Below are 22741 nucleotides of genomic sequence, written 5' to 3'. Positions count from 1 at the left end.
ATGTACTGACAAGCATTTATGGTAAACTAAAATATACCTTAATTTCTATTGAAACTTGTTTGTCATGTATTTAAAAATATTTATAATTATATATTTGTAATGATTAAGTTGCAATTTAGAACACTTAAAATATATAACCTTTAAATTTAATTTCAAACAACACACAACGGTTAAAATTAATATCAAGTAATTTACATGTACTTTAGTAGTCTTTTTAATGTGACATTATTACTGTGCAGTTTTTGAAAGTGTGTTAACAATCATAGTCATGAAAGTGTACACTAAAGTGGCCTTTTATTTAATTAATATTGTATTATCTGAAAGTACAGTTTTAAAAAAAACATTAAAATATTGCATATTGTGCATATTCAACACGATTAATTGAACTTCTGATTCCATTCTTATTCAGGTATATTTTAAAATGTCAACAGTTTAACTAACTTGCTCAAAAAAATTATCTTAAAAATGTGACCTTAGTTGACATGAAATCTGACTGCAGAACTATTAATTTTGATGATTGCAGAACTTAATTAATATTAATATTATTTTACTCAGATCATAATGAAGAAAGCCTCTGTTAAATGAAGAATTTAATTAGAACAAAATACACATTTTAACAACACTACTTCACTGCTTATTAAAAACTTGTCCAAATTCAATGTGGTACAATCAACTTGCAGGGGAGGAACAGTTAAAAAAGGAAATTATATCATAGAGATGACCCCTGCAGACTCACATGACTGTGTGTCAAGGTCAAGCTCTCTTAAAATAGCTGATCATTTGACCTTTTTAATCACAAGGCAATGTTTAGATTGTTAAATGTCACGTAGTGTGACTCCCCAACAATGTATTACCTTAACCTGCTATTATTTTTGATAGCTAGACTAAACTTAAACTCGTCAAAGTTCATTTCAGAATATGACATTTTTAAAACTAGATTTTTTTCCTTTTCCTTATCATGGAGGGTTGCAAAGGGGCAGAATATTTCTGGTAAATGTTTTGCATATTGATATATTTTCCAATATATAATTTATATTTCGTTCTAATTTAGTAAATATGTAAAATAAATATATTTTACTGCAGCAATTGTTATGCATGTGTTGTTCATTTCAGTGCCACATGACCCTTTAGAAATCATTCTAATATGCTGATTTGATTCATTGATGAATAAAAAGTTAAAAAGAACAGCATTTATTCAAAATAGAAACTTTTCTAACAATATAAATCGTTACTATAACTTTTTCAGAGGCGGACAGTAGTGAAGTATTTTTACTTTCCAAGTAATTTTATTTTTCAAGTATATGTACTTTATCAGTGTTCTTCTTTGGAAAATTTTTACTTCACAACATTCCAAAACATAATATTGTAATTTTTACTGCACTACGTTTCATATTGAATATCATTTAATACTTATTTACATAAAAAATGTAGTACTGTATACTTTTACTCAAGTAAAAGTAATTCAAAGTTTTACTTAAGCAAAAGTAAGAAAGTACTACATTTTTTATGTAATTCAGTATTTACCCTCTGGTGCTCTTCGTTTAGGGGTTGCATTGGTTGTCTTCCCGGTCATAAGTGACCGGACACCTAAAAATTAAACTTCCTCCACCCCAGTAAAACCAATGCAATTTATTTTTCTTCAATAATATTTTTTTCTTTTTAATTTTGTATTTTGAGATGATTTGATGGCATTTTTTAATATTTATGCAATAATTATGGTCTATTTTTGCCATTGAAAATTATTATTATTATGATTTTTTTTTTTTTTTTTACATTTTTTAATTATTGCAGTATTTCATGTTAAAATAGAGACTAGGCCTTCAATATAACTTTTTTTGAAGGCAGATTAGCGCCCTCTTTTGGAATTATTTAAGAAATCATGCAACCATGGGTGTAATCACTAGAGGTCTCTATGGAGAAGCTTGAGAATTCCCTAGTTCTGTTTTGAACACATTTAATTATTTTTTTTGATGGATTTGAATATATATTAAAAAAATCTCAAAGACTATTTATTATAAAGTTTTAGATTATAATTTTTTTGTTAGAAATATAGATTTTTTCTGTGAATTTGTGTTTTTGCAGATTTCCCATTAATTTCCTATGGTGTCATTTTTGACAGAAGAGCACAAGTGGGAGTATTTTTTTTACGACCACTTAGCATGCTCGAATCAAGTTTCATATCATTCTGATGAAGCTTTGATTTTTTATAATTCCAAATAAGATTCATAGGTTCAGTTTTTCATAGGTGTGTGTGTGTGTGTGTGTGTGTGTGTGTGTGTGTGTGTGTGTGTGTGTGTGTGTGTGTGTGTGTGTGTGTGTGTGTGTGTGTGTGTGTGTGTGTGTGTATAAGTGTGTGTGTGAGTGGAGTGTCAATATCACACTCTTGATGTTTTAGAGTGTCACCCCTTTACTGCTGTGTACTTTTTTTCAGCATTGTGGCCGATTTGTAGATTGTACACACACAAATTCTATGATTCCCTTTCGAAAGGGAACTCTCGCTGCGTCTAGCTGACGCTATGGGGAACGCCCTCGGCGTGACTGGTGTCTGAAGCTACTATCGAATCACGGCAAAGTCTTTGACCGACGTCAGCCCATGACGTCATCAACGTGCGACCCGGAAGTATAAAAGGGCGCCGTGCCAACACATACACATCTTTTTCGTCTTCAGGGACTGTTTATTTGAAGCGGTATCTGCGGATCTGGTAAGGTATTACTTTAAGGAAAAGGATGAAACGCACAGAGAAGAAGCAGAGCTTTAGGAAGTGTGCCGACCCGTGTCAGAGGTTTCTGACACCGGGAGACACACATTCTCTGTGCGTTTATTGCCTGGGCGAAGAGCATGCACAGGCAGTTCTCGAGGGAGCTGCCTGTGCAAACTGTGAGCAATTCCCAGTAAGAACGCTCCGTTCTCGTCTGGCCCTCTTCTCGAGGGAAGAGGGCGCAACATCTGGGGCTGCCGATGTGAGTCCCGCTCGCGCTGAGGCGGAGCGGCGGCGCACGTCGTGGGGTTCCCAGATGGAGCTCGCTGGTCGTCTGGAGAGAGGTGTGGTACTCTCGGACGATCAAACGGCTGACGAGAGCGACCTGCAGGTCGATGTGGAGAACGACGGTTCTCCGCCGAGATCTGCAGCGGGTGCTCTTCGGGACGGGCAGGAGATGGCTGAGGAGGATGATGATAGCGACCAGGACCAGCCTGGACCCTCTCAGCCACCCTGTCCCGCGTACGCCGAGCTGCTGGATGCTATGGAGCGCGCCACGGACAGGCTGAGGCTGCCCTGGCGGCGCGCTGGGGGAGAGGTCGCTCGTGGACGGCTCGACGATCGATTTCTCCCCGGTCATACACCAGCACCTCAGATGAGCCTTCCATTCCTCCCGGACCTGCATACTGAGGTCCAGGCGGCATGGAAGAACCCGTTCTTTGCCCGCATTCACCGACATCAGCGGGCAAGCTTCGCTGATGTCGAGGGAGTGGGTAAGCACGGGTATGTGTCGATGCCTCCCATAGACGAGACGTTTGCGAACTATCTCGTCTCTGGGCAGGTGTCGACACTGAGAGCTCCATCTCTGCCATCCAAACCGCTGAAAACTACCTCGCGGTTGAATGGCAGGGCATACGCGGCAGCAGGTCAGGCTGGTGCGACCCTGCACACGATGGCGGTGTTGCAGGCGTACCAGGCGGACCTGCTGGAGGATCTCGACCAGGGGGCCGGGCTGTCCCCTGAGGCGGTTGCTGAGCTGCGCCGCACCACAGATTTGTCTCTCCGGGCCACCAAGCAGACTGCTGCTGCTATCGGCCGCTCTATGGCGGCTATGGTGGTTACGGAGAGGCATCTGTGGTTGGGCCTGGCTGATATCGGGGAGAAAGAAAAGGGTTTTCTCCTCGATTCGCCGGTTTCGCCTACTGAACTTTTCGGCACCTCCGTGGAGGCGGTGGTTGGAAAGTTCAGGGAGGCGAAGGCGCGCTCAGCAGCATTTAAGACATGCATACCGCTGAGATCCGCGCCCCCACCCAGGCAGGCAGGACCTGGTCCTTCACGGTCTGAGGATCGTAGGCAGGACCAGAGGGCTAGCGTCTCCTCTCCCCCTCCTTGGAGGAGCAGGGCACAGAGGAGACGGGATTCCCGCGGGAAAAAGGATCTAAGGGAGGTGATCCAGGACAAACGTTCTCAACGAAGGCGTTGGTGATGGATCACTTCCCTTGAGGGCGGTTACATCATAGCCCTCTCCTTTTTCCTTTTTAATGTCTTTTTATGACTTTTACCCAGGCGCTTCTTACATCAGGCCTGAGGCGGGCCTATGATGAGTAGAACTATGTTCTGATGGCCTGCCCGGACTTGCTCAGTGAGAACGCCCCTTTCAGGCATTCAAGGGCGGTAGAACATGGTGGTGAGAACTGCACAATGAGTCTTCGCTCAGCATGCCGCAGGTGAGTGGTCATTTTTGTGTGTTATACTAAAAATATGTATTTCTTACAGACCCCAGGTTCCTGTATAGAGTTGGGTATTCATCAGAGAGAACTGTCTTTCCCCTGCTTAGTTAGGCTTTAACACAGCACCATTCTCTGGGCTGTGTATGTGAGCGTGTGTTGGCTTTCCCTGGTTGGTCAAGATGGCGCCAGATAGGCCACCGCGTATGGTTATCAGAAGATGGGCCTCCTCTCAATTTGAGAGTAGTGTTTAGGCCGCCGCTCTTTTCTTTGAAATGTTTGCGGATTACTAGGCGGTAGCACACTTTTCTGATAGAATGTAGTGTTTGTCTACCGCTTAGGGTTACTATGTGTCTTCGGTTCCCTAAGCCACTGCAGGTTGGATTAGTTTGTCTCTGTTACGACTGAGCGCTACGGCGTCAGTTGGTATGTGGATGAAGGAGGCGCGTTGCTGAGGCACCGTCACCTTTGGTTGTACACCACTTAGATCGGAGGCCTCCTCTCATTGAGAGTCGTTGGTTTAAATAGCAGTCAGTTTGTTTGTCTATCATCTATCAGCTATCATGTGTTAGGCCTCAGCAGGCCTCCATGAAAACGAGCCGTAGGGTCTAATATTACTACAACCCACATTTTGCAAATATGTCTGTCCCAGTTAGCAGGAAGGATTGCACCGTTTTCAAGAGTAAACGGTGACAGTGGTAGGCCTTATCAGGCCTCTAGTAAGGCAGGTGACAATGCTTAAGCATCAAGGTACTACTAGCCTAGCTGGCTATCAGGTTAAAAAGGGGTAAATACGCTCTCCTGAAGGTCGGCTGTCAATTGTAGGCCTCAGTAGGCCTCTTGAACAAGGCTCATTATCAGTTGGAAGGCCTCAACCAGGCCTCACTGGAGGTATGTACCGATGTGCGCATCAGGACAGCTAGCCTGGAGGCTATCAGGTTGTAGGCCTCATCAGGCCTCCCCGAAGGCCCGCTGTTAGTTGTATAAGGCCTTACTAGGCCTCCCTGAGGGTGAGCTCTCAGATTGTGATCACTACCAGAGGCAGGTTGTAGGCCTCATCAGGCCTCCCTGAAGGCCTGCTGTTAACTCTAAGACCTTACTAGGCTTTCCTGAGGGTGAGTTCCCAGATTGTGGTCACTCTCAGAGGCAGGTTGTAGGCCTCATCAGGCCTACCTGAAGGCCTGCTGTTAATTCTAGGCCTTAATAGGCCTCCCTGACTCGAACAAGGTAGTAGGCCCCATCAGGCCTCCCTAAGGTGTTCCTGGGATCCAGCCATCTGAAACAGTTAGCACGCATTGCAAACAGGTAGCAGGCCTCTCCAGGCCTCCCTAAAGGCTGGTTATCAGGTAGTAGGCCTTAATAGGCCTCCCTTGAGGGCGAGTTCCTTAATCAGGATGCTCGAAAAGCCTGCGTAGCTTGACTGTCGAGTAGTAGGCCTCAATAGGCCTCCCGGAGGGTGAGCTCCCAGATTGTGGTCACTCGAACGAGGTAGTAGGCCCCATCAGGCCTCCCTAAGGTGTTCCTGGGACCCAGTCATTTGAAACAGTTAGCACGTATTGCAAACAGGTAGTAGGCCTCTCCAGGCCTCCCTAAAGGCTGGTTATCAGGTAGTAGGCCCTAATAGGCCTCCCTTGAGGACGGGTTCCTTAAACAGGATGCCCGACTAGCCTGCGTAGCTTGACCTTCAAGTAGTAGGCCTCCATTAGGCCTCCTTGAGAAAACAAGGGTAACCTCAGCAGGACCATGCTTCGCTGGCAGGTGGTAGGCCTCCCTAGGCCTCCCTGGAAGTGAGCTTGAACGCTCTGAAAATTGGCGGTATTGCTGTCAGGTAGTAGGCCTCACTAGGCCTCCCTGAGGACGGAGTCCCGAGCCAGGATGCTTGGGTTTCCAGCATGGCTTGCGGTTAGTTAGTAGGCCTCTATAGGCCTCCCTGGAATACCCGCTATCAAGTAGTAGGCCCACATGGCCTCCTTGAAGGTGAAGTTCCTGAGCTAGGCACTTTGATTACCAGTTCTCTGTGAGAACTTGTGGTAGTTGGGCCTACAGCTGGAGGTTACTCGCCAGGCAGGCTCAACTGCTCCCCTTAATGAGGGTCGTCTATGAGTGTTCAGCCGCCTGAGCCTGGTCAGACGGTCGTAGGCCTCTCATGAGGCCTCCCTGTTAGATCAGTCATTAGGCCCTTTCGGCCTCCCTACTGCTTTGAAACACAAGCACCTGGTAGATCCTTGATTTGAGCAGGCAGACTCCCCTCGATAGCAAGGGTTGAAAAGCACTACGCTGAGTATTGCTCTCTTGGATAACCCGTCTCTGAGTTCCGGGCTAAGTAGGACTGCCAGTGTTTCAGTCCCTTAGCTTGGATGCCCCCTGGGCACCATCCAGAGGCTCTGTTTTGAACAGACAGGGTTGGCTAAACCGAAGTGTCCATAACACTTAGGGCACCAGGTCAGGCCTCCCTGGTGGCACTCGGGAGAACTTTTTTCCCGAGTAGTGACTGGCTGGGGTTCCTTCGGGTCCCCTAGCCACATTCCCTTAAAGGGACCCATTCGGTGGAAGTAGTGGTCCCGGGCCTTCGAGCTGTCTGGATGGAACCCCACGCAGTACGTTAGGGTTCTGTTTAGTTGTATAGCTTGGGCTATGACCGTAGGGAGTGCTGTCACTGTCAGCCCAGGGACCTGAGGGGGAATCGCTCAGGTTTTTCTATGAATTACTTGTGTTGACAGTTGTCACTGCCAATGGGCAGACACTCCCCTCAGCATGGCGGCGTTGGTATATCGTTCCCCATAGCGTCAGCTAGACGCAGCGAGAGTTCCCTTTCGAAAGGGAACGTCTAAGGTTACGTATGTAACCTCTGTTCCCTGAGAACAGGGAACGAGCGCTGCGTCGCGTTGCCATGCTTCAGGGCCTATCTGCCATACAGTCCCTTCAGACGAGAAGATGTGTATGTGTTGGCACGGCGCCCTTTTATACTTCCGGGTCGCACGTTGATGACGTCATGGGCTGACGTCGGTCAAAGACTTTGCCGTGATTCGATAGTAGCTTCAGACACCAGTCACGCCGAGGGCGTTCCCCATAGCGTCAGCTAGACGCAGCGCTCGTTCCCTGTTCTCAGGGAACAGAGGTTACATACGTAACCTTAGACGATTTTTGTGTTTTTGCAGATTTCCCATTCATTTCCCATTTATGACCGAAGACAATGAACGCTACCTTTTTTTTACGACCAATTAGCATGCTCGAATCATGACCCCAATTTTTTTGTGTGTTTACATACCTAATGCAAGAAAAGTCACCAAGTTTCATACATTCCGATGAAGCTGTGATTTTTAACATTTCAAAAATTTTCCGGTCAGAAATGACCGAAGAGCACCAGAGGGTTAAAGTAAAAAAAAAACTATTAATGAAATGTAGTGTAACATTATGCTTTGGAATGAAGTGAAGTAAAAGTTTTCCAAAGAAAAACTGTGATAAAGTACATATACTTGAAATATGTACTTGAGTAGAATTTAAAAATACCTCACTACTGTCCGCCTCTGAACTTTTTATCAATTTATCACACCCTTGCTGAATAAAAGTATTAATTTCTTTAAAAAAAGAAAGAAAATAAATTACTGACCCCAAACTATTGTCACAAAAGATTTCTATTTTAAATAAATGCTGTTCTTTTTTAAACTTTTTATTAATGCTGAAAAAGGTGTGGTAATAGGGATGCAACAATACAGTTAGTCCACGGTTCAATAAATACCTCGGTTTTTTAACCACAGTTTTCAGTTCGGTTTGGTTCTGATGGCTTGTCACATCAGTGTTTTTTGTTATTCTATTCTTAGGCGACAGGAACAGCGAGAGGTTAAGGACAAAAATACCCTTTTTATAGCAATACTCTTGCTTTAATAGAAAGAAACCCTAGTACACCTTCCTATGTATAATATAAAATGAATATATATATAAAGATTAACACTGGCTGCTCAGAGCTGTACTGCAGCATTCAAGTACGAAATTGAATGAATAAATGTAAAAATAAAACTCTACATAGACTTCACTATAAAATATACATTGATTCTTATTAAAGTTACTGTATTAAAGTTTTTCAGTGAAGAGCAATGAGTGATTTTCTCTTTGTCTTTTGTTGTTTTATTAACATTAAAGGGATAGTTCACTCAAAAATTAAAATTCTGTCATTGATTACTCACGCTCAAGTTGTTTTAAACCTGAATAAAGTTCTTTCTTGAAAATAAAATATATATTTGAAGAAGTCCCCATTGACTTCCATTGTTGAAAAAATACTATGGAAGTCAATGGCTACCGTCAACTCTCTGGTTCCCAACATTCATCAAAATACCTTCTTCTGTGTTCAACAGAAGAAATGAATACAGGTTTGGAACAACATTAGAGTGAGTAAATAAAGACAGAATTTTAATTTTGAGGTGAAATGTCCCTTTAAGGACAGCATGTTCACTATTAGGCTGCGCTGCTATCACTTTAAGACCTGCAAGCATACAGACACTTGTCCGATTTTACTTTCACTTTAGACATAACCAACTGTGTTTATGTTAACCATGTGTTAACCATGTGTGCATTTGACAGTATTGGTGCAGTAAGATTATTTAGTCCAGTAATCTCGTCCTGTTTGACAGGCTTTTAGTGCGCACACTCAGAAAAGCGCATGTTAAAACCACGCATAAGGACGCAAATTTAAAATGTTTAACAGGCAAGGCTTTAAAACGCATGCAAATAATGTTATTACTTCCATGATTGCGAATAACTATAGTGTCCCGTGAGCTTAAAGGGTTAGTTCACCCAAAAATGAAAATTCTGTCTAGTTCTATTCTATTCTAGTGATGACGATTTCAAAACAAGGCATCATGAAGCTTCGAAGCGTTATGAATCAGTGAGCCGAATCATGATTCGGATTGCGTGTCAAACCGCCAAACTGCTGAAATTTGGCGATTCAAACCGCTGAATCGACTCGCTGATTCATAACGCTTCGAAGCTTCATGATGCCTTGTTTTGAAATCGTCATCACTATGTAAGTCGTTATTTAGGGGTTTTTTGTGCACAAAAACTATTCTCGCCGATTCATAAAGTTATTTTAGAACCACTGTAGTGAGATTGACTTTGTAACGACGTCTTTAGTACCTTTTAAGGGTCTTGAGAGTGAACCGTGCATTGTGCCAATGGAGGCCTTTCAGAGCCATCAGATTTCAACTAAAATATCTTCATTTCTGTTCCGAAGATGAACGGAGGTCTTACGGGTGTCGTACGACATGAGGGTAAGTAATTAATGACAAAATTTTCATTTTTGGGTGAACTAACCCTTTAACTCTACCACTAACATGACATTGCACACCCCACCCACACCATAGATTTGAAAGATGATGGTGCGCACTGCAGCCTCACTTCACCGCTGTGAAATCTGGCCTTGCGAGCGTGGCTCAACACCCCCTTACTTTAGCGCATAGTGATTGGATATTTACTCATATCAGCGAGTAAAAAAAATATTAAGCAGCAAAACTGTTTCCAACATTGATAATAAATCATCATATTAGAAAGATTTCTGAAGGATCATGTGACATTGAAGACAAAAAATTCAGGTGTGCATAACAGAAATAATTTTTTCTGTATTTTTGATCAAATATGCATGTTATGAAGGAACGCCCAGTGTACGCAGGGGGTGTGGCCTCAAGTTCCCTGTTATAGGCTAACCTGCAATTTTGCAAGGTCCCAGTTAATTCCCATTAATTCCCGTTAATTCTCATATATCCCTGTTAATTCCCATGGAAAGTGACAATTTTGCAACCATATTCACCAATTACCCAAATATTGATTATAAATAGAAAACATTGATACAAATATCTCCAATCTAAGATCGGTTGGAGAACCATCACTATTTAGTGAGAAAAAGCAGCAACAAATCAGTAAGTTGGAGTAAATTATCTTTGACTGTTGTGACAGTCTTGCAACATTAAGCCACCATAAATAAAATAAGTTCAACTTTTAAAATGCATCTCCAGGCCTTTACATTCATCTCCATTCTGCTGCACTGCGTCTAGATGGTTTTGAACTCAAAAACGCACACTGCGTGAAAGGGCCCTTAGAAGGCAGCCAGGCAGTTCATTTGGTTTTTAGAAGAGCGCTGAAGTTTGATCAGGAATCACAGATATTTAAGAAAAAAAGTGAGTCCTAAAGAAAAGAGAGATGAAATGAAACTGCAGCAGCTTTGCAGGCTTTCATGACACAGCATCGGCATTCCTGTTTTAGCATGACAATGAACACACTGCCTGGACATAGCATTCCCACAAGGTACAACCTCCGTATGCACATCCCCCCTCTCCACACACACGCTTGTGTCTTTAAAAGCACTCCCTTCTCTCACAGCCTTTCCTCTGTTACGCAACTTTTGTAAAAGTGAAAGCCTTCCAATGCAAGAGCTCTCCAAAACGACTCGCATTTGTTTTAATGATGATGGCTCTGTTCAATCTCTGCGTCACTTTCACTTCCAGACTCTACTGTCTAAGGACAAAACATACTAAACGCAAGTACGCAAATGTTCTAGCTACGCAAGCCTGATTTCACGCACAATTGCATTCTGAAATGCAACAGCACACTTTGCACAATGCAATTTTGCAATGCATTCTCACCACAAGGGGAGCTATAGCGATTTTTCTGTGGTCACTCTTGTCGTTTATAGGCTGGTAACATTTTTCAAAAATGCTGGCGGAGAAAGAGTTAATATAATCAATCAAAATAATAGTTAGTTGCAGCCCTACAAAAGACAAATCAAAGGAGCATGTGGGACACCTTATTGTATTGTTTCAACTGAAATTCAAATTCAGTAAAAGGTCACATCATGCATAATCATCCGTCACTTTTGAGTGCTTGAGTACCCGGGTCTTACTCAACTGCATGTTAAATCACAACATGCTAATGCCTTCTCAGAGAAGTTTGCATCTCTAAAATCATCACCATGTGACAGAAGGTAATACTCTTTTGCCTAACCACCAAAATAATGCAAGAATGCATATTAAGTGTGGTCAGCAGGAACACACAAACACTGCAATGACCAAGCATTCATTTTCTTGCGTAGAGCATGATTCTGGCTTAAGGGTCCTGGTCTCTTTTGTCTCATCAATCTAGTAGTGAAGATAAAGGAATAGCAAAGGTCACACTACTGGCTTCTGATTTGTTCTTAAGCAAACAAGGAAAGTCGATAGGAGATTACAGAACTATTAGCTTTCCCCAATGTGTTGATAATACGCAACAAATTCACAACCTTAAGGTACATTCAGACAAACAAATGTCAACAAACGTTGCTTTGCATCAAATTCACTGTGTGCATGTGCACTTTGAACCATTGAGACAAAATTGTGCATAAGACGAGACTCTAAAATACACGTTCTTTGTCTATTTATGCGCATTTAATAAAGAGGCATATATATATATATATATATATATATATATATATATATATATATATATATATATATATATATATATATATATATTAGTGGTGGGCCATTATCGGCATTAACGTGAGACTCTTATCGGACGATAAAAAAAATATTGCCGTTAATCTAGTCTCAAAGTTGGGTTGGGAGCTGGGTCTATACTACGCAAGCTATGATGACTTTCACCTTGATATTTTAGCGCGGATGTATACCTAGCCGAATTGCACTGTAGGGGCAAGAGAACGAGTCTTCGAACCTGTGTGTATGCCTACTAGTGTTGTCAAAAATATCGATATTTCGCTATGTATCGATACTGAAATATCTGAAACTATACAATACTCATTTTCTACAGTATCGATATCAGCTGCGCTCTCCTCTCCTCTCCGACCGACGGCGAGTTGACACGCACCCGCCTCCTCTCATTCAGTCCGTTTAATCCTCTGAACATTGCAAACGGGTGTTCTGCTTGACTTTTGTTAGTATTGGTGTGACCGGTCTGAATTTTCGCGCTGGGTTGCACATAACGTTAATTCTACTAATTCCTGCAGATTTCGCGCTCGCATCTGAAGCGCACACACACATACCGCAATAAAGCCGCCTCTGACATACAAGTGCAAAAATGAGCTACTTTTTCCAGCTTATTAATGGTCAAATACACTCAAAAATGTCTCAATGCCCATCTTGGTGAGTTTTAACGTAAACACAGTCGTAACCAGCTCACAGGAACAGTGGGATCCATGCGTGCGTCAGGTCTTAAAGGGACAGAAGTTATTTATTTTTCAGACTACAAAAAGACTAACAATCACTTACGAGCACACGTATTCTGAATGCCTTCGGCAGAATTCAAATGAGCCATTTTAATCTAGATTAATCTAGATTAATCTTGGAATTAATCTAGATTAAAAAAAATAATCTATGCCCACCACTAATATATATATATATATATATATATATATATATATATATATATATATATATATATATATATATATATATATATATATATATATATATTAGTGAACTTTTAAAAGAATTTCATTAACTGTGAATCCTTAATAAAAGGGCGTGTGCAAAGCAGGTTTTTTAGGGATGCATGATATATCGGTCACCATATAAGTATCGGCCAATACACTATATTGTGCCAAAAGTATTGGGACACCCCTCCAAATCATTGAATTCAGGTGTTCCAATCACTTCCATGGCCACAGGTGTATAAAATCAAGCACTAGATATGCAGACGCTTCTATAAACATTTGTAAAAGAATGGGTCTCTCTCAGGAGCTCCGTGAATTCAAGCGTAGTACTGTGGTAGGTTGTCACCTGTACAATAAGTCCATTTGTGAAATTTCCTCACTACTAAATATTCCATGGTTAGTGGTATTATAACAAAGTGGAAGCAATTGGGAACAACAGCAGCTCAGCCACGAAGTGGTGTAAAATCACAGAGTGATTTGCAATATAGTGTATGTTCATTTTTAATTTTAACGTTATCTGTCCGATAGCAAAATTTGGCAGATACATTAAATGAGATAAATAATGGAATATTTCTGTCAGCTGAGAGACTTTAGATGCGCACTGTTCAGATGCGCACTGATGGCTTTTAATGCTGAGACTTTTGTTTTTGTAATCAGGCTCTCAAAAATTATATAAAAATTTGGATTTCAATTTATCAGCCAATATATCTGTTATCGGCTTTCAAATATAAAGAATTATCAGTTATTGGCAAACATTTTCCTATCGGTGCATCCCTATATTTTTTTATCAATATGGTACAATATTATCCTATTCAAATCAATGTGATAAATGAGTAAAAGGATTAGTTTCCTTCAAAATGAAAATTTCCTTATAATTTACTCACCCCCATCTCATCCAAGATTTTCATATCTTTCTTTCTTTAGTCAATAAAGAAATTAAGTTTTTTGAGGAAAACATTCCAGGACTTTTCGATTTCGATTTTGAAGTTGGAGATGGATTTTTTTTTGGTAAAGGGCGTTTATATTAGTCTTCGCACATTCGCTTGGGGCGATACTTCCGCCTACATCTAGCGTGACCTTTCCGACCTTTCTGATTACGATATATGTGGTGCGTCGCAGAGCAGCGCAAGATGAGCAATTTAGGTTCAAAAGTATATACATTTTTATTTTTCTTTGAAAATGACTGATGGTTTCGCTAGATAAGACCCTATTCCTCGTCTGTGATCGTGCAGAGCATCTGAAGCATCTGAAACTGGACTGATTTGGACCTTCAACCCGTTGGTTGCCATCAAAATGTTAATTTAACTTAATTTCTTTTCGACTGGAGAAAGAAAGACATGAACATCTTGGATAAGATGGGGGTGAGTAAAATATCAGGAAATTTTCATTTTGAAGTGAACTAATCCTTTAAATCAAAAGTAATCTACAGTATAAGTAATCCAAAAGTAGTCTAATTATATAACCTTAAATGTGTAATGTAATATATTATGTTACTACAATATTCATCAAGTAATCTGTAATGTACTACAATTTGTAAGTAATCTACCTAGAAGTACATATATAAACAGGGACAATTTATCTTGTTTTTAATTGAATTACACTTTTTTAAATCTCTAAATCATGTTTGACCCATAATTTATTAAAACTTGACAAGGTATGATGTTTTGTTTATTGTGCCTTTTTTAGTAGTAAGCACATGATAACACAACCTCAAGGCAAAAGTTGAATAGTTGATTCTTAATTGTTGGATTAATCGCCCAGATAGTTGAGAAATTGCTCAAGCAATAGTTAGACTAGTCAGTTATCAAAATAACCACTGGTTGCATTGGTCCTTAAATACTGGTAAACTGTTTTCAGCCACTTGCACTTCTTGTGCTGCTGTTCTTTCTTTACGCACAGACAGTAAGGCAGCAGATTGGAGCGAGGGGGGTGAGAGTGTCTTATAGTTTGACAGCTGCATTGATTATTACAGAGAGAAGTGCACTGATATCCAAAACCCCTTTGACCTCTGCCAGGACACTCTGCAGCAAACAGCGCTTTACGACACTCTCATTCCTGTTATCCACATATCAGCCCGTCTGCAACTCCAAGCTGAATGAGAACAGACAAGAGTGAATGCAAACCGAGTAATAAAACAGAATCAATATCTGAATCAAAATACTATTTCAAACTCTTCTTCTAATGGTTTATAATCCTGTGTTAGAATTTATATCATGAGCTCAGTGCATGCAAAATGAGATACCGGCAGTCTACAACACCCATAATGCATTTAAAGGTTTAGTCGTCATTTACTCACCCGCATGCCATTCCAAACCTGTACGACTTTACATCTTCTACAGAACACAAAGAAGATATTTTGCAGAACATTAACTATAGAATATTGGTATGGACATAAAAAACTGAAAAAAAAATTGTGTTCCACAGAAGAAAGAAAGTCAACCAGGTTTGGAGGACATGGAGGACAGCAGGTTTATTCGTGTATATTTATTGGGAAAATCTTATTAAAACCAAAATGATATTTAGCGTCCTATTCATTGACAACCATATAAACATTCACCAAGCTCGGATTAACAATCATTCAAGGCAGCATAAGTTACAACATTTGACTGTTCCAGTTGTTCTGGAAAGGTTTTTTAAAATGTATTTTATTTTATATAGATTTAATTATTATAAACATATAATTATTTTTGTATAGATCTGGAAATATCCTTTAAACGCTGCATTGTTTTGTTCATCCACCTGGGTGAAAAGTGTATTAAGGTCCCGAAATACTCACAGCAAATTCATTTTCTTTCTTCGTTTAGGGGTAAAACGAAGTTTGAAATACGTGAGCAGTGATACACTGTTAGCGAATATCCGACGCCCACATTTGTGCTGCACGCTTTCCTCTCAATTACAAAATAAATACAACAAAATTGAGAAAGGATTTTAATAAAGCATAAGAAAATGTGCTAAAATAGCAATGTGGATGTTTGCTCGAGTTCTACTGCACTCCAGTAAAGTCACGTCACATTTATTTATATTTCACTATAGATTGCTTAAAATCGAGCAGCTTTATCGTATTAAACATGAAAAACTGTGTCAGTATCTCGTTTAATCAGAAACAGAAACATTTGACCTTGACCGACTGAAAAGAAGAAATAAACCCCAAAAAACTTTCATGTGAAAGAAGGCGGAGCCTCAGAGCCACACCCGCCTATTACATCATCACCACTGACCAATGATAGTACAAAGGTGTTTAGTAGTTCACTTTGGCAAGCTGTTTGGAACTCCAAAAACAAACTCCAAACAAACCTTGTTTTGGCCTGATTTTGTTAGAAATGACGTCACATCAGTTTGTTCTTCGATTTCGGTTTGTTCTTGAAGTATATCGGGGCCTTTAGTTTCAATATCTGTCCAATTTTACAAAATTTTTGTACTTCTGAATGATAGGCGTTAGGGAGGAATGATCACACAAAATATGTTTTTGCTCTCAAAAGTTACTATCAGTGTTGAAGGTAGCACGTTACAAGTAACTTGAGTTACGTAATCGGATTACTTTTTCAAGTAACTAGTAAAGTAATGCATTACTGAACAAAATATCTGTGTTATTTTTTCAAATAAGTAGCACAAGTTACATTCTTTTCCTATTTATCGCATTTTCTGTCGCCATGTTGTGTGGCGTTCTGGCGCTGTGTGCGAATATGATGGCTATTGTAGATATAGACTAAATGTGAGTAGGCATTTACTCATCTCACTTGCACAAAAACACATTCAGTATTCCTCAAAATGAATAAAAACAGTGAAATGCAAACTCAGAATATTACACAAACCCACAATAATTAAATGTTAAACACAAATATAGCCTACTTTATGTATTTAATCTCACTTTATTAACAACGATCCAATTCAACCATACCAATAAGCAAAAAAGACTTTAGATAAAAATCACATTTGTGTTTCATTTCTTCTCCTGCGTCTTATTCTTCTGCAATACAGAATAACAGAACAGCTAAAAAGGTTTGTTTGAGCGGCGCCCTCTACTGTACAGCTGTGAATTTACATTCTCTTCAGCTGGAGGCTTATTAATTTCTAGCCTGGATGCCAGCCGAACTTAGCCCCGCCCACAACATTTAAGGTTGGGCAGTTCGGTCTGGACTTGATCCGTTGTGGAGCAACTATGCCCAAACAAGCTGTTCAGACCAATGAAATTGTCAGGGCGGGCTTTAGACGATGATGGACAAATGATCAACAGTAAAGAGCACTTGGGTTGAATTTGTTCTAATCCTAAACGGAGAACTTGTTCGTATATGTATTCACCTTCACTATTTCTCTCAGAAATGATGATGGTGTTGGTAAGTACTCTGTGTATCCTTAAATTATTTTTTACAACACTGGCAAAGATCGTAAAGATTCTACTTCTTCCAGCGTGCGTGCAGACAGGGTTGCCAAGTCTTCACAACAAAACCCGCCCAATTGCTACTCAAAATTAACCCAAAACAAGCCCAATAGCTTCCCGGGCATTTGGGGGTAAAATGTGTGGTTTTTTGGCAGGGTGCCTGCAAAAATTAAATAAAAAACGAAATATCACATAATTGACCTATCGGTAAGCCCCTCCCATCGAACGCCAATGAGCCAATGGCAGTTGAGTATCAGTTGGGCTGGGACCGGAACTCGGACATCTTTAGGTTTCAGCGCCATAGAGAAACATTGGAAAATCCGAAGCTGTCATCGGTTTGATGGTGTTTATGCTACAAAAATGGTAAACGTCGTGCCTGAGGTACTGCAACACTGATTCCAGGGATCCTGAGAGGATTTTCTGCTTCTCATTCTCTCATTAAGTTACTATTAAAGTTAGTAATTCCCTGCTAACGTACAAACCGACTAACTATAACTAACTGTTCTCATGCAACGGTGTAGGTCAGAAACACGAAGGTCTACATTTCAGTGCATCTCTCCATATTAAACTGATTAAATGTGAATTCATGTAATCTTACCCTGCGGTACATGAACAGTGTTGATCCTGGATGTTTTCATCTGCGATCGTAACAAGAGGCTCCCGTTTGCATTGAGATCTGTAAACCATCGCTTCCAAATTAATCCCTCACCATATTTTATTTTATTCTCATTTTATTTCTGTGAGTTTAGATATGTTTAAGGTCTGCATTATCTGTCTTATAAGGAGGCCTCCTATTTTGATGGGTATTATAGCTCGCACGCAGTTTATCGTAGTTGTTTTGCAGATACAAAGTTCACCAGAAACTGCACCCCCGAAAAGGCATAAGGTCTGTATATGTTTGTTTACTGTGAGTGTTTTTGTGTAATTTGCTGTGTATGTTAATGGTAATCCCATGGAGAGAGGGCTAGAGAGAGAGAGTTTGTGAATGAGACGTTAATGCACACTTGTGCTTTGTTTGTTTGTTCAGCTCTTACGATGATTTTTTGAGTGAAAAACGATGTAATAAACTTCATAAAACCCTCTGTAAAGTTTGGCCATCATTCGGACGGGGTATACGCTACATTCTGTGTCCGAAAACATCTTGGGATAAGGTTTTCACACTGACAGCTGTACATTGTAAGATATAGCGACTCCATTTGTTTGTCCGAGTTAGCAACAGTAACTAAGGGGGGCGGGGCTTACGATAGGTCAATTGGGCTTCAACCCGCGTACATGGAAAATCAGCCCGCGGGAAAACTGCGGACTTGGCAACACTGTGTGCTGTTGACATTTGACAACTAACGTTATGCGTCGCTTATAGCGTTCAATCCTATCCAATTGAGGTCTTTCCTGGTTCGGTTGAAACACGCCCCATAATCACAGGCCAACGATATCAGACTCATATTCTGACTAGAATTGAGTATAACAACGTCAGGCTAATTAATTTCACTTATGGTGTGAAAGTGCCTTTACATTTGCCAAAAATATGACTTTTTTGTTAATAAAAAAACAAACAAGCATGCCCAGCCCTAGTGAAAAAAATGTACGCAAAAGTAATGTAACGCATTACTTTCCATAAAAAGTAACTAAGTAACGGCATTAGTTACTTTTTTAGGGAGTAACACAATAGTATGCAATAGTAATCGCGTCAAGACGTTTTTAACTAGTTGCTTATTAGCATGCATATTACTAGGATATTGGCTGTTTATTTGTACTTATAAAGCACATATTAATGCCTTATTCTACATCCCTAATCCTACCCAATACCTAAACTACCATACAACTACCTTACTATTAATAAGCAGTAAATTAGGGGTTTATTGAGGCAAAGTAGGGGTTTAAAGAGCAAAGGTAATAGTAAATATGTGTTCCCCATCCTAAAGTGTTACCAGAAATGCTTACTTCTTTCACAAATTTGTGAGAAAAATGTCCGAATTGTGAGATAAAATGTTGCAATTACCTTTAACTTTTTCTTATGTACTGTTTGCACATAGCATCATCCCGGTAATTTACACGTAACTTAAGCCATAAAATTGCCAGAACTGATTTATCAGTATTTTATGAAAAGGTCCTGTTCACACATGATCTGTAAATGGTAATTTACCAGTAAAGACTGTACGTGTGAAAGGGGCTAATGTTTCACTGAAAAACATTTATCAACAATTACATATAAATGCGATAACAGGGTTGACAACATGGTGAGATGTACGGAGCCGATGGCAGCGATCTCTAGATGTTTCCTCCACTGATTCAGCAATAATTACTTACATTAATGACCCACGCCACACACCCAGACGACCTCTGAGCATTTCTGTGCTTTTCATTAATCACAGCCTGTAATTACATGATTGAGTCAACAGCCCCTCTGCGACCATTATCAGCAAGTCATAAAGATTCTCCCACAGGCCACAGACCTGAGACTGACTGAGCGCCTTGCCGCATCACTGGAGGATTTTAACAATACAAGTACAGGAATCCTTTACATAATCAGAGCTCTGCAGGCCTATAACCTGAGATGACTTTAAGCCCACAGGAACGTAAGACACTGGCTTTATACGGCCTCTTTCCTCCAATAACTTACTGATCAAGATCTTTCCTCAATGACAATTCCTCTATGAATGAAGATCTTTAGTGCATCTAGCATCAAAATTCAAAAAACCATAAAACCACACTGCATTTCCTCACATTTTCAAATCACATTCATTTCGTGGTAGACCAACATTTCTGCCAGGCCAATTAAAAAGATTTAAGAGCTGGGATATTTTCATTAAATCTTGGTGGGGAAAATGCATGGCTTCTTTCAGGGTTTCTGCAGGTTTAATGAAGGTCAATTTAAGACCTTTTCAAGACATTTTAAGGAATAAATTGAAGGGAACATAACACGTCAATATGTTCTCTAAATGTCTAGGAAGCACACAATGAGTTGTATTAGTGACACTTCAAAGTTCGAAAATATAATTTCCAACAGATCTCCATAACTTTGTAACTTATTTTTACAAAAAACTGCTTAAAGATTGAGATAAGAAATCTTGTGAAATATATTGTGAAAGTGATTTTACAAATATCTGCCAATGGGTTCATAAAAATCAACTTAATTCAAATATCCGTTATTTTCATACCCATTGACAGATATTTGTTCTTGTTTTAAGCATAAACTCACTTCATTTTGTTCAATTTCTCAGAAAGCAAGGCCTAATTTCTTAATTTTGTATCTCAAGTAAATGTATCTTGATTTAAGGATGTTTAGATATTTGGACTGGAAAACAAAGATCCTAGATATAAATTTTTTGCAGTGTATGCAATTTAATTTTGCAATTAAATTTAGGGCCCTATGAAATCGTTTTATATATATATATATATATATATATATAGTTTATTCTGGGCTCTGTTTTAATGGTAAAATTTAATTGTATTACTCTAAAAGCATGTCTAATTAATAGTAAACGTGAAACAGACAATTTAACAGCAATTTATTAAAAGTTTAACAAAAAATGCCCTATGAAATATGTTTTTATTTTTTCTCAAATTCCGTCTTTTACTTTTATTCCATTTTCATGACGGGATTATGGTTCCGTCCATGTTTCGTGCATCGCAGAAAACATGGGGACTTTTTTTAATGCCATGATATTGAATTTAAGACTTTCTGCTCCAATTTAAGACATTTTTAAGGTCTTAAATTGTGGAAGGTCAAATTAAGACTTGCGGAAACCCTGTCTGAAGACTGGGAATAAAGCACTCTTTAACACTGCTTATTTTCTCCTTTTGGAGTATTGCTTGATGATTGTTCAAAAAAATTATCCTTTTGTGTTTCACAGAAAACAGTAGTGTATAGTAGGTACTACATTTGTTTAAAACTTATTTCACGTCCATTTAAAAATAGTATGTTCTACATAGTATGAATGTGTGTGGTAGGAATGAAATATGGACATTGTCACATGACGTATGATATCAGGTGCTACACATTACTGTTATCTAGTTCTCTAGCCCCGCCCTCAGTTAAATCTTATTGGTCCAAATTTCCACTAAATTACAAATCGCTGCGTACAACGTAAAGGTGAGTAAATTCAAATTTTTATTTAAACTACTCCTGTAAAGTGTGTTTATTACCCTTCTGTCAGCCCGAAAATTTTTTACCAAAAGCTTTGTCAGTTAATGTCAATGTCTGTTATTGCTTTTTTATATGTATTTATATGCATATTTTTCAACATCCCTTTTGCTGTCATTAAACTGTAAGTCAACTTTAAAGTAGGCAGTAACACTTTATTTTACAGTGTCGTTGTTATATGTTACATGTTACTACAATAATAACTGTAAAAAAAATCCTAATCCTAACCCTGAAGCAAATAGTAGTTACTTAATATTACACAGTACTTAAATGTATAATTACAGTGTAACAAAGACACCTTAAAATAAAGTGTAACCAAGTAGGCCTATCGAGCTTATTACACATTAATTACAATGCAGTTACAAGTAAACAGTGTTGAAATTGGTGCTGGGACGTTGAAGCATGAGGTGGGACAGCTGATGATGGGATAACATCTGATGTGATGATGATAATTGGTGTGCTGAATGCTTAACATAGGATACGGAGGCATCATATACACCTGAACGTCACTGACCATTATATATAGCTTTATTAATGGCTTTAAATCAACACACTCAGAAGGCAAACGAGTATATATTCAACCAATCCGGCTTATTAAAGCATTAAAAGCTTGTGAAGCGTCACCCGTCAGCTAAAACACAAGGACGCAAACGAGCACAAACGCATGATAATCATGAATATTCATATGTTGTATGATTCACTTACATTCTCGGCGTCGCGCTCGTTGACGGTGGGCAATGGCGTTCTGGTCGACATCTTGTGTTTACAGGCCGCTCGCTCCAGCACCGGCGCTCGGTACAGCAGAGCAGAGGACCCGGGGTTAGGGAAGATAACGCGGAAGATACCAATATCCGATCCCCTTTCACACCGGCATGTCTCCTTGCCTTCAACCTACGATGCGGCGGCGGCTTTCCGGACTATAACATGCACATATCCAGGAGCGGCCCGCGTCAGCCGCGGGTGAGATAGAGACAGAGCGAGCGCGACGCTGCGGATGCGCGGACAGGACGAGTGTGTGCGCGTGTATGTGTGTGTGCGTGCGCGCGTGTGTGTGGAGCTCAGGCTCCTGCATTGATCCACCCTGATAGAAACACACACACACAGACGGAGGGGGAGGATGATGATAGCGCTCAGTGTTCCTGTCGTAAAATGATCAATGCAGATTGTTAGGTGTTAAACGCGTATTTGCTATAAATAATTCGTTTTATAATACCACTTTGATACTTTCCAATATTACAATATTGTCAATATTATCCGAGAGTAGTGTGTGGGAAAAGGGCACTGTTGAAATGTTCTCCACTGTCTATTAAAATAAGAAGCACATTAATAATATGCTTGTCCACATTTGATCTACATCACCACCTAACGGCTTTAAAACAG

The 22741-nt window shown here is 39.9% G+C and overlaps 1 protein-coding gene across 5 annotated transcripts in view; it reads right to left on the bottom strand.

The window, feature by feature from the left end:
• Positions 1 to 22471, bottom strand: part of mark1 (MAP/microtubule affinity-regulating kinase 1) — an 83795-nt gene extending 61324 nt beyond the window's left edge. For 4 of the 5 annotated variants that reach the window (XM_079808337.1, XM_079808336.1, XM_079808338.1 and 1 more), the window contains exon 1: positions 22067 to 22465. In XM_079808337.1, coding sequence (XP_079664463.1) covers positions 22067 to 22117 — 51 coding nt within the window. In that variant the 5' untranslated portion in view covers positions 22118 to 22465. Of the gene's footprint in view, positions 1 to 22066 lie in introns of all 5 variants that reach the window. The other variant, XM_079808339.1, reaches the window with a different exon arrangement.
• Positions 22472 to 22741: the final 270 nt, after the last annotated feature.

The sequence above is a fragment of the Gobio gobio genome, assembly GCF_949357685.1.
Source record: "Gobio gobio genome assembly, chromosome: 24".
Lineage (NCBI taxonomy): Eukaryota > Metazoa > Chordata > Actinopteri > Cypriniformes > Gobionidae > Gobio > Gobio gobio.
The sequence above is the reverse complement of the archived record's forward strand: the minus strand, read 5'-3'. Positions and strand labels throughout refer to the sequence as shown.